Source organism: Mytilus galloprovincialis, chromosome 1 (genome assembly GCF_965363235.1).
Source record: "Mytilus galloprovincialis chromosome 1, xbMytGall1.hap1.1, whole genome shotgun sequence".
Lineage (NCBI taxonomy): Eukaryota > Metazoa > Mollusca > Bivalvia > Mytilida > Mytilidae > Mytilus > Mytilus galloprovincialis.
Window position 1 is genome coordinate 110,354,031 of NC_134838.1, and position 13,063 is coordinate 110,367,093.

Genomic DNA, 13,063 nt, shown 5'->3' on the forward strand with positions numbered 1-13,063 from the left:
GAGACCTTCAACATGAAACACACTATAACTCTCATTCATTGTTTGTTATTGTAGTGTAGTTTTATCAGTCATGTGGTTGACGTCGTCCACAATACTTGGAGACACTTTCAGTAGCTTGTTTAAGTTAAATCCTGGGTCGGTGACATAGCATGCAGTCCAGATTTCAATCGATACAAATAAGAAGATTTGGTATAATTGTCAATCAGACCAAAATAACATAGAAGATTATAACAAAATTTGTTGTAGTGGGCACCGATAATTCATCTTTTTCCTGTTTATTTTTTTTAGGGGGAGGGTAGGGGGTAATATTAATTGCGTTACTTACATTTGGGAGAAAAAAAATAGTTTAGAGGGAAACAGAGAGAATAAACATTGAGTTTCAAAACATATGTGTCCATATATCTTATTGATTAAATGAATGAGTGATTCTGTTAGGCCCTAATGTTGACTTAGACTGAAAATTCAGTGTCAGTTGCCCGATAGTGAGAGTATCTTAGAACAATGTCGTCGATCGAACAAAACGAGAATAGCCTCCTGTATATTGCCCTTCCTAGTTTTTTTTAATGCTCATGTCTGTATATTGGTTTCTGAAATATCCACAGTTTCTCATACTAGTATACAATGGTTCAGCTTATTGAATAGGATTTCATACTTCAGTTAATCGAAGCTTTTTTGCATCGAGGCCGTTATTAAAACGTTATATTTTCAATTTCCTTACTTTTTTTCAATGGTTTCTGCTTTACAATTGCAGGAGGAAACTCCCTTAACTTTAGCAAATTTTCTTTACTGTTGACTTTTTGGATTTTGTTAACGACAGTAACAACTCTAGTTTTGAGTCTTTGCAATATTTTTGCGGCAAATGTCTGTTACAGTTCAGTTCTTCCACTCGTGATAGATGTAAACAGGGGTTGTCTTATATTTTACCTTTTCATGATTGGTATTATTATTCCATATTTTGCCTACTTCCTTGTCAGAACAAATAGACTGAATAAGAAGATATGGTATGAGTGTCCGTCAATGAGACAACTCTCGATCCAAGTCACAATGTGTAAAAAGTATTATAGGATTAAACACATTTTTTCTAGAGGTTATTAATGTGTAAACCGGGGCGATTAACTCACAAGTCCGAAGGACTTTTGTGTAAAGTTTGTCAGTAAGAGCCCCGGTTTACACATCAATAACCTCTAGAAAAAATGTGTTTAATCCTTATAATTCTTAGCCAAATATTCGCGATTTTTTATCATCATGTTTTTGTGTAAAGGCTACTATAATATTACCTTCACATGCACAACTGACAGGTCGTAACCAAGGAGTTGGCCGCCATATTGACTTTCTAAAATCCATAAATGTTCCATAAATGTAACGAAAATTTAAATACAATAGCACCTACCTCCAAAACTTCATTTTAATGAAATATTATCCGAATTTGAAGCGCACACGTAACAAAATGTGCACCAAATTTTTTACTAGTACTAGTATGTTATTTCGAATAGACAGAAAAAATATTACAGTCATTTAAATGTCTTATAATTTAATTCTGAATTTAATTTTAAACCGTAGAAAACCATGGAAAAACGTAGCTGACGTCCCGGTCACATGACGAAATTGTATCTATGGGATGATAACAAAATAACGTCAGCCAATCAGAAGACGCGTTACATCCAAAATTAAATTATATCAATATGATTATGATTCACAAAATTATTAACATGCATGAAATTATTAATCGTGTCAAGGACGTATAACTAACATACGTCCTTGTCTAAGTATATTCGTTGTGAAATCAGTGACAATAGCGGTGTTAGAATAACTTAGCTCAAAATCAGGAGGTGTGCCTATGTTGGCAGAATTTCATTGGATACAGATACAGGAACAGAATAGCCACATTATTGAACGTGACTTTCCCCGAACTTAATTTGCCCTCAAAACATCAGCACATGATATTTACACAAACAGACAAACAAACCCCAAATAACAACTTAAAAGGGATAACACGATGAATGATTTAAGTCACAATAGACTTTAGCGAAAAAAGCTCAAAACCAATATGTTTAAAATAGATGCTTTTCGCACTATAATTTTACGTTCGTTGATTTCTAAGATTGAAACCTGTCGAATTTTGCCATGTCACATTCATTCTCAGAGCAATAAGACGGAGAGAGAAAGACTTTTAGCAAAACTGCTAACAAAGCATTATGTGCCTGATGTCGATACTGGTAAGAAAATATGAATGTTTATATACACTGCTGTGCTATGTGAACTTCTAGTTCTAAACGTCTGGGCTACAGTTTATGATTGTCACTGTGTACACATGCACTATATCCCTCTTGCTACCAAAGTGAAATTGCTGTCTTCTTCACAGAAGTCTTGTTAAGAATTTCAGTGGTCCATTTTAACATCACAATATAAACGGTCTCTGAAGATTTCAAAAGATTGTGCCAAAAAGTATAATTTTGGTGGGAATGATGTACAAAAAATGTAAACTGAGTGTCTGGCAGTTTTTGATGTAAAAAAGGAAAATTGAATGATGAATATTATTATCATGATTATTGCATTCTCAGATTCAGTTATTTAGCCCTCCACATTGGTAAGCTATAAGACACATTCAGCCTTCCTAGATCATTTTTTGTAGATATAATATTTGCAACTAAATTTAAGAAAGGGAAATAATAGACATCAATTTCCCTTCAACATGTTCAAAGTTGGAATAAGTGAAAAATCCTAGGGCACTAATTAGGCCCTGGCATTACATAGTTTGAATCAATTCTATGAAATTTATTTGACCTAATTTATGAGTCATTACATTAAATCTTATTGACATGATTGATACAGGTTGGCAAACATCCATGTCACAAAACAAACAAATAGCTTTTGACAATGTCTTGACTGCATGTTCTTCATGATGTTAACTATAGTCAGTACCTTTTCAGTTATTTTGTATAACTAATTGAGACTATTTGTAAAGATTCATCTTTGTCTACTAGTTCATGTAACTTTGGCTAGAAATACAAGATAAGCTTTCATGCTATAAGAAATAAAAACCCAACATGAAAATTCAATGCCTTTCAAGAGACTCATTTGTTTGAAATTCCATACATTGTAACTAAATTTGTCTCAAGACACCTAAAATAAGTTACATTTTGTACATGTATAAGGGTGGAGAGTAGGGGACTAGATCATTAATCTTTGGTTAGCAAATATAGTAAAAGTGACATGTTAAGAAAACTCTGTTGAAAATAATCTACATTCCTTGAAAGATAATTTTCAAAGAATAAAGAAACTTGAAAAATTATTGCATTTCTTACTCTTTTCCTCACGTGTGACCCAACTTATTAGATTTACCACCAGGTTTGTGTTTGTGCTTACATGTACTTGAGTAACTCAATGGGTGCCACATATGGAGCAGGATTCTGGAGGACCTAAGGTTACAACAGGTTTTTAGTGAGGTTCTTGTTACTCTGCCTTTAGTTTTCCATGATGTATTTTGTGTACTGTTTCCATTTCAGTGAAGAATTACAAAACCAAATTTCCTGAGCCTGTCAAACTGATAAAGGGATTATATCAGCCATTGAGAGAATCACGTAGAGAAGGAGCACTAACTTTTCACTGTACATCAAAGTTTAATGGCAGATTGTGGAAGGCTTGTCTTCAGTTAACATTTCCTTTAAGATTTACTTGTGTTGGTGTACATACAGACCTTGATAAAGCCAAGGAAAATGCATACCTTGAAGCTTGTGAAATGTATTGGGTGAGTAATAACATTTCTTTACATACAAAAGAAAGAAATGTCTAGTTTGTTGCAGGTTTGTGTGTGGTTTTTTTATGTTAGTATTTGTATATTTTAACTAATTTGATTTGTTCAGAAAAAGTAACATGTTCAACTGTATTTTCAAATGTCGATTGATTTTGAATTAAGTTTTGTAAATTTATATAAAATGATTTTAATTAAAGTAGATATCATTTATGTATATTTTTTTTTATCATTTATATGATTATATAACATCTTGTTGAAAGTTGGTGTATTCATACTGCATATATTGTTAATGAAATCAATATTGATACCAATAAAAACAATATTCAAAGATCTAATAACAGTGTTGAATTGGTAAACTTTTATAAGTTAATTGAAAGAAATGATAATTTTACCCAAATTGTATCTAAAGTTGGTCTCAGTAAACAACATCTCTGTAAAACTTAGGATGTGTTATCCTGTTTGAAAAAAAGGTACAACCAAACTTGTAAACCATAGCTTTGTATCAATGGAAGAATTAAGTAAAGGTTTTAGGTATTTTGTGGTTACGAAATCTGACTAAATATTTTACCAATTACATGAATTATACACAGATAAAATATAAAAAAGAAGATGTGGTATGATTGCCAATGAGACAACTATCCACAAAAGACCAAAATGACACAGACATTAACAACTATAGGTCACCGTACGGCCTTCAACAATGAGCAAAGCCCATACCGCATAGTCAGCTATAAAAGGCCCTGATAAGACAATGTAAAACAATTCAAACGAGAAAACTAACGGCCTTATTTATGTAAAAAAAAATAGACGAAAACAAAGTTCATTGAAATCTAAAACGTCACAAAAACACAAGCATAGCAACAGAGTTATGCTAAATTTATAAAAGAAGCATCACCATCCAAGAAAGGAAAATTAATGATAAGGAACTAAAAATGTCCCTATTGTCATACATTTTTAGTGTGAAGTTTTATATTACCACAACAATGAAGAAAACTATATGATGCCATTCCTGGTGACATTATACCTTATTACAGTGTTATAGGGTATCTTTGATAATGACATTTTTACCGTTTCATATTTCAGTATTTAGGTCTCTTATATAACAATGGCTGTGTTACTCCGGAGAGGCTTTGGGAGCTTATAGAACAGATGTATGAAGAAATTGATGGACCACAAGTCAGACGAGAAAAAAACTTTTATTATTGTACGAGTCAAATTATTATGGATGGAATTAGTAGCTGGTTGACAGAAATAAAAATCAGATGGCCACTGATATTATGTGTGAATGCAACCGGAACCTCTCCATACAGCAGTCAGTTTGAAGCAGCATTACTAGCAGCCATGCAGTTAAAGGTTTGTTACATAATAAAATCTATGTGCACAGTTGAAAAAAAGATGCCATTTGTAATATTTAAAATTCACCTGTAAAAAAAAATTGGGTTGTATGAGTAAAACTAATAGATTATTTTGATTTTGTTAAAAAAAAAAAGGGATTTTGTTGGATTAAATCTCATTAAAAGAGCCCTAAGATGACATGAAACCTACAAATGTCCTCAGGTTCATGGACTTATAAATACATAAGATGTATGTTTCATTATAATAGATTATTTTGATTGGCTAACAGCAATCTTGCAACATTCTGAAATTAATATTCATTTCAAAATGAATTGTAATATTCATAAAGACACACGTTTCTACAATAAAGTGCACAGGTAAATAAAAGAAATACCTGATAGGAATCAGATTTTCATGATCGTAGCAATAAAATGTAATTAAATGCATTACATGATTCATTTAGTAATTTCATACTCTGGGTTTTAAACATGTTGACAGCACACATATTTTTAGAAAATGCACTTGTGTGCTTCATACATAATGTACCTTGGTCAACGCTTTTACATCCCAATGAATTTACAAAAAGAAACATTCAATTCTTAATTATTGTTTAGATTTTAGTACATTTTTCACAAGGTTTCATGCCTTTGTTTTACAAAGTTAAAGAAGAGTGTCATATTAGAATTATATGCAAGTCTGAAACCATGTGAAAATCAACCAAAATCCAAACATTCAAAAGAAATGAAGTGGCTCTTCTCTGAACTCTGAGGAAAATTCAAAGCGGAAAGTCCCTAATCAATTGGCAAAATAAAAAGCTCAAACACATCAAACAACTGTCATATTCCTGACTTGGTATAGGCATTTTCTGTAGAAAATGGTGGATTGAACCTGATTTTATAGCTAGCTAAACCTCTCACTTGTATGACAGTCACATCAACTTCCATTATATTGACAACGATGTGTGAACAAAACCAACAGACATGATAGGTGAAAATGTCAAAAATATAGCATAGCTACTTTTACTGTGTCAAGTTTAAAATAGAAATGAATGAAAAACATTACATAAAATTTGTAATATTTATAGATTAAAGTTTTGAAAAAGATGAAGTTCTTATATGAGATATTTTACTTTTCAGTGTTATTGCTTTCTTGATGGAAAAAATAACTTAAAATTTCCACAGAGGAGAAGTCTAAGGAAAAGTGTTTTGTTTAATGAATTTGTACCGAGTTTAGAGAATTTTGATGCAGATTGTATAATTCATGTAGATGCTTCCTTTTATGGATTTGGTGCATATTTGAACATTAAAAATGAAGATAAGGTCCGGTGGTTTACAGAACTTTGGCCACAGGAAGTACAGTCCAAATACTTGTCTTTTCATGTTAAAACCTTCAGTTCAAGGTTTGCAGAAATGTATGCCTTTGTCACAGCCTGTTATACATGGAAACATAAATTTGTCAATAAACGTGTGCTCTGTTATTCCGACTGTCTGTCAACTGTAGATATTGTCAATAGAGGATTATATGTGAACAGGAAAGTATATTCTAAATATTCAAAGTTAACAAGAATTCTACAATCATTAGTGGACAAATATAACATTGAATTTTTAGCCTGTCACAAGCAAAGGGAATACAATAAACTAGCAGATTTGTTATCAAGACATTGTGTAGAAGAATTTAGGAAAGAAATTCCAGAAGCTTTCCAGAAATCAAAGAAAGTTAAACAATTGACATTTTGTTATCCACTGGTTGAAAATGACACAGTAAAAAATCAAGAAAACCATCACAAAGAAACAAAATAAAGAAAGAAAATTTCATACAGATTCATAATAAAGTTTAATATCATACACTTATTTACTGGTTGTGAGGAAAATACCAAAATTATTGTCCCAAGACAGATGCTGTCCAGGGGACCAATAAGATTCAGGGGTGGATCCAGCCATTTTTTAAAAGTTTTAAAAGGGGGGGGGGTTCCTAACCCAGGACAAAAGGGGGGGGTTCCAACTACATGTCCCCATTCAAATGCATTGATCGTCCAAAAAAAGGGATTCCAACCCCGGAATACACTAATACACCCCCTGGATCTGCCACTGAAATTGCTATTATTTTTCGGTAACTATAATATATCTCAATCATTATTGGCAAAGAATTACCCAATACATCTGATAGGTCCAATAATTTTGCTAAGAAGTCAACATTACATTTATTTTTAAATAAAGAAGGTTGATCATGTTGATTTGTCTATTCACTTTGAGATAGGAACTTGATGCGAGCTAGACTTACTATTGACCACAGAGATATTATGAGATATTATATAAACGAGACAGAAACTTTTTGAAAAGTAACAGAAAAGACATCTTAAGGTCTTTATAAACTAGTGTCAACAGTGTTCTAAATCATTCATAGTATAGAATAAAATAAATTAATTGATAATTGTTTTTTTTATGTCCAGTGACAAATATTTCATGAATGTTAACTTTTGAAATAAATGCAATAGGGATGAACTGGGAAGACTGGAGGTAAATTTGGAATGCAACTGGACAATGATTATAAATTGGATAGGAAAAGAAATTTTCCCTTATAGTGGCCTCTAGTGGGCCACATACTAACCCCTCAGGATTTGTTGCAAGGATTCTTATCTCTCACTGATGCATAATATTTAACGTTCCTATTTTTGCCAGATGTAGCTGCAAATTACTACATCCTGTACAGGCAAATTGATACCCACTTTGACAAGATTTTTAGTACTAGTCGGATGAGATAATGGGGAGAGATCCGTTTGCGCCAAAAATGCGTCCTTTTGCGCCACAACTTTTTTTCTTCAATGCTACGTTTGCGCCAACTGTTTTAAAATTACATGGTATCATTTGCGCCAAAAATAAAACATACGATTGCGCCAATTAGAAGAAAAATGACTTTCCTCCTCCTTTATTCGGACTTGGAACCTGCAGTTCACACGGCAATTTTTTCCTTTTCTGAAACATACGTTCTTCTTACTAGTATATTGCATGGGTATTTCCCAATTTAATGTGTTTAGTAGCTTGTAACTTGACTTTATTGTCCAGTTCATAATAATTCCTGTGGAATGCTTCTGCTCCATTATTGGTACGTGTTCTATTCTATTCTACCATATAGTGACCGTCTTCAACAAATTAAAGATTGTGTCACAGGAGGAAACTTACAAGACATTAGTTTAAAAAATGTACATTTTTTTAAAAAAAAATACGAAAAATTAAAAAATAAAGTGTTTTTTATAATAAGATGTTATAATTGAGTTAATATTGATGCTTTGAAATTGAAGATTTGAAAGAGTCTACTGATGTGCAATTTACAATGTTATCCGGTAGTTTGTTCAAGTCGGCAATAGTTCTTGGAAAATAGGAATCTTTTATGTGCTGTGTTTTAAAGGATGTAATTTGGAAGCTGTTCGAATTAGAATGTCTTGTTTGTTGTTTTTTTTTTGTGGAATTAATTTATTATTTTTAGGTATTGCAACCTTTTCGTGTTCAATTTTGTATTTGCATTACCAATCTGGAGTCTTTTCTTCTGTCAGAGAGACTGCGCCATTCAAGATGTTTTAACATGTTACCAACGCTTGAGGTGTTTCTGTATTTGTTGGTAACAAAACGCGCATCCCTCCTTAACTTTTTCAATGCTTTCTATGTCTTGTTGTAAGTATCGATCCCAAACAGAGCGGTAGATAGTTTCAGCCTATACGGATGGTGGAAACAAAGCACTGTGTCATCAACATATGTGGCTAAAAGATAATCACCAAAGCTTCTGTTTTCTTCTCTTTTGGCATATCTTGTAATAAATATTCAGCAAAGCAATAAGTTTTCTGCTCTCTCTGTACATGGACTGTCTAATGCATTACGAGTCATTTCTCTCCAGATGCTCATTTTCATGGTGAAATATCTCCAACATAGGGATACTTTTTAAGCCAAAAATAAGAACAGGTCAATTGGCGCAAATGAGTTCCGGATATTGGCGCAATTGATACAATTGGAAAACAAAATTTGGCGCAAATGATACCCCTGAAAAACAGTAATTGGCGCAAAAGGACTACTGACGAGATAAATGAGTCTTCACCACCTCTGTGTTGACATGAATTATGATTCATATGGTCATAATGATTTTCTACCCTAGGCATGGATTACCTTGAGTGAACTGTTTGGCAAACCCTTTCTTAAACTTGAGTTTTCAATGCTCTTAAACTTTGTCCTTTAGTTGGCCTTTTTAACTTATTTGATTGAAGCATCAACGTCACTGATGAGTCTTTTGTAGACGAAGCACTGGTCGGACATCCAAAATTGTAAGCATGATATCTATGATGAGTTTATCTTTTTATCTAAGTAAACCATGTGGTTCATACATTAGTATACATAAACGTTGAATACGTTTAGTAGTGACTACCAAAGATATGCTATCATCACCAAATTTTTAGTTATTCTGAAAAGGCCTTGAATTAAAGAAAAAAAGTTGTATTGTCCTTTCATATGTCTGTTGGGAAATTTTTATTCTACAATCACTAAGTACAACTACACATGTGGTATTTGTTAGAAGTGATTTTTAAAGCAATTGCTTTTATGCCGTCGCGTATGGCCATCTTTGTGACCCAGATCAGAGACTCCGCCCAGATCAAGCCATAGTATTTTGTTAAACAGGCTCCTGGTCAGTCATTCTTTAACACCTATGTATGTTTTCTAATGCAATACATAGCTTGAAACTTTAAAAAAACTTTAGTGGATTTAAGAAGTTTCAGAATATGTTCTTGTAGATGTATTTTTGTATTTAAAGGGTCAACCGTTTGAATATCAAATAACATAGAAGTCCGAGTGAAAAAAAGTACATTTTTATAAATGCGATTCCGTTTTCCGCCGTTCGTACGATGTTTCAAAAAAATATGGATTCATTTCAGTTGTTGATTTAGTATTGAAAATTTAACTGAATTATCTCCTAATAAATACGGTTTTTTATGTTTAATTTGTGTTTCTTTAAGAGGTCAGGTGCTCTTGTTCATTCATAAAATTATCGTTCATTCATACATTTATCGTAAAATCAAAATCACTACACAGGTTAATGCGTAGTGTCAAATTATTACCTGTAATCTAAAAATAGACAAACTTTATTTGCGCAAATAATTTAGGGAAACGAAACCCTTGTTGAAAACACATAACGATAAGTTCGTTTTCCTTTTCTGTCAAAACTCCGTAATATTTATCGATCACCTTACTAATGAAATGGACCCGTCCAAACGTAGTAGATGCCAAGTCGGTCCAGATGAAGAGATATTTACAATTTGGAATTTTCTAGTTTATTAATACATAGATTGAAAAAAAGTACGTCTTTTTAAATATCATGATCAAAACTGGGTTTGCATAACAAATGTGACTTGTCAGATGAAACCATTATCCTCGTCTTTTCAGTGAACAAGTCTACTACGTTTGTTGACACTCGACGGTCCACCGTGTTAGCAATTTTATTTCACATGTTTTCGAAATATTGAAGATCATTTTTCGCAATGCTTCCTAAAAATTGATAAATATCAAAGCAACGTAGAGCTGTTTGTTCTTGTTCGTATAATAAAATTGAGAATGGAAATGGGGAATTTGTCAAAGAGACAACAACCCGACCATAGAAAAACATACAACAGCAGAATTAAGGTCACCAACAGGTCTTCAATGCAGCGAAAAATTCCCGCACCCGGAGGCGTCCTTCAGCTGGCCCCTATACAATATATATGTTACAGTAAATAGGTGAAATTAGGAATTACACGTAATTACTAAACATTTCAGTAAATACCTGTAATTACTAGTCAATTTAGTAATTACATGTATTTACTAGTTGTTTCAGTAATTACTGGTATTCTCTGATTTTTTTTGTCATTTTTACAGCTATTTACTAACTTCATATTTTTGTTTAAAAATTAAAGACATAGTTCAAGATATCAAATAAGAAAGTAAAGGGGTAGGGATTTTTAGGGCTCACTTAAGAATTTAGGATTATAAGGCACATCAAAAGTGCATACACTTTAGTGTTTGTGAATTGAAAATAAGTTTTGAAACTCCCTAAAAATTATTTTCAGCATGCAAGACAATGATTTCATTCACTAATTGAGAAATACATTTTTAAGAAGTTTTTATAGGCAACTTTTAATCTCCAGCTCTTTTATAAGATATACATTAGATTATGCCAAATTTGGTTAAATGATTTTGATAATTCTTAACATCTCATAATTTTGTTAAATTCAAATCTCCATCAGGCATACTTTGCATATCAACTTGGCCAATGACATGAGTAAAATTTCTTTTACAAAATAGGTTTTAACTATGATTTCTTTTGTCAGACATTCTTCACAAGCAAATTTATACAAATTGATGGCGTTAAGAGTCACATTTCATATTTCCGTGTTTCTGTGTGTCTCATTATTATAAATTTTCCAAACTAAAGCTTATACCTGCAACAAAATTTAATCATTGTTTCTACCTGTATAAGAATAATCTTTTTGTGGATTGAATAAGTCAACTAAATGGTCTATCCCTTTTCTTTTACTTTCAATGTTGACATTCTTTTCCTTTTCGTCGAAGCTGCTACTTTTGTCGCAAAAGCGAGACATGGCGAACCAACCTTAATTCCGCCACCAGCAACGTCCACAAATATTCACTCTGTGGTTCATTTTTTTTTTAAATTTTGATAACTTCCTTAAATTATCCTGGATTTCTACCAAACTTGAACAGAAACTTGTTTATCATGTGTTTATGATCAAAAGATAAATTTCAAGAAGTAAATTTGGTAAAAAAAACCCCAAGTTTTTCCTATTTTACTTATAAATAGACTTAGTTTTTATGACGGTTAACATTGTACACTCACACTGTGGTTGAAGCTTTTTAAATTTTAATAACCTTCTCAAAATATCCTGGATTTCTACCTTACTTGGACAGAAGCTTGTTTATGATCATAAGATAATATCCAGAAGTAACGTTTGTAAAAAAAATCCTTTTTTCGTATATTTACTTATAAAAAAATGGACTAGTTTTTTTTTCAGTTAACATACCATACACTCTGCAGTTAAAGTTTTTAAAATATTCATTGGAATTCATAAACCATCTTGAAATTTTACCAAATTTGGACAGAAGGTTCTTACAGAACTAGCCAAAAGATAGTATCTAGAGGAAAATTTTATTTTTTTCCCCTGTTTTTGTTGAGCCTGCGACTCACAACAAAAGAAGGCGAGACATTGGGTTTTGTGAAACACTTACAATTTTGATAGTTAAATACATCGGTAACCCATCTCCAGCTAGGGGTTCAATTGAAGGTCAAATGAATATGTATTCAATGAGGTCCAATAATTAACTTTCAAGTGCACAACTCATCAACAATGTTTCTCAGCTTATTTAACAAAATAGAAACTGATAGGCTGCTGAAAGTGAAATATAATTTCACTATATCATTTTCGTTAATGATTTAACAACAACAAAAATCATATATACTTTTTTAAATCTCGTAGCTAATGCACCTATAGCAAAAAGGTACATTTTAGGCTGATCACTTTTTAAAAGTACTCACTGATTTTCTAGTATTACCAAAACTTTTGATCAGTTGACCATATTACAACATTGTTTTAACAGTTAGTAAATAGGTGTAAAAATTCATTTTAAAATTAGTAATTACTGGTAATTACTGGACCGTTTTAGGAATTACTTGTATTTACTAAGTGCATCGAGAATTACACGTAATTCCTAAATTTTAGTAATTACATGTAATTCCTAATTTCACCTATTTACTGTAACATATATATTGTTTCAGGTAAGGGTAAAAGTTGGTAAATATTTAAGAAAAAAACCATTAAACCCGCTGCATTAGTTTGCACCTGTCCTAAGTCAGGAACTTGATGTTCAATGTTTGTCGTTTGTTGTTGTGGTGCATAAGTGTTTCTCGTTTCTCGTTTTTTTACATAGATAAGGCCGTTGTTTTTCG

At 32.2% G+C, this 13,063-nt stretch overlaps 1 protein-coding gene across 1 annotated transcript; it reads left to right on the forward strand.

The window, feature by feature from the left end:
• Positions 1–1,918: 1,918 nt before the first annotated feature.
• On the forward strand, positions 1,919–6,939 carry LOC143051077 (uncharacterized). The gene is made up of 4 exons (XM_076224120.1): positions 1,919–2,216; positions 3,507–3,748; positions 4,838–5,107; positions 6,226–6,939. Exons 1-4 carry the CDS (start codon positions 2,048–2,050, stop codon positions 6,886–6,888), a joined length of 1,344 nt encoding a protein of 447 aa, XP_076080235.1. The 5' UTR covers positions 1,919–2,047; the 3' UTR covers positions 6,889–6,939.
• The last annotated feature ends 6,124 nt before the right edge of the window (positions 6,940–13,063 follow it).

Coding starts and splice junctions, on each gene's coding strand:
- LOC143051077 (XM_076224120.1), top strand. CDS start 2,048: ATGTTTAAAATAGATGCTTTTCGCACTATAATTTTACGTTCGTTGATT. Junction 2,217..3,506: donor TGTGCCTGATGTCGATACTG/GTAAGAAAATAT, acceptor TTTCCATTTCAG/TGAAGAATTACAAAACCAAA. Junction 3,749..4,837: donor AAGCTTGTGAAATGTATTGG/GTGAGTAATAAC, acceptor TTCATATTTCAG/TATTTAGGTCTCTTATATAA.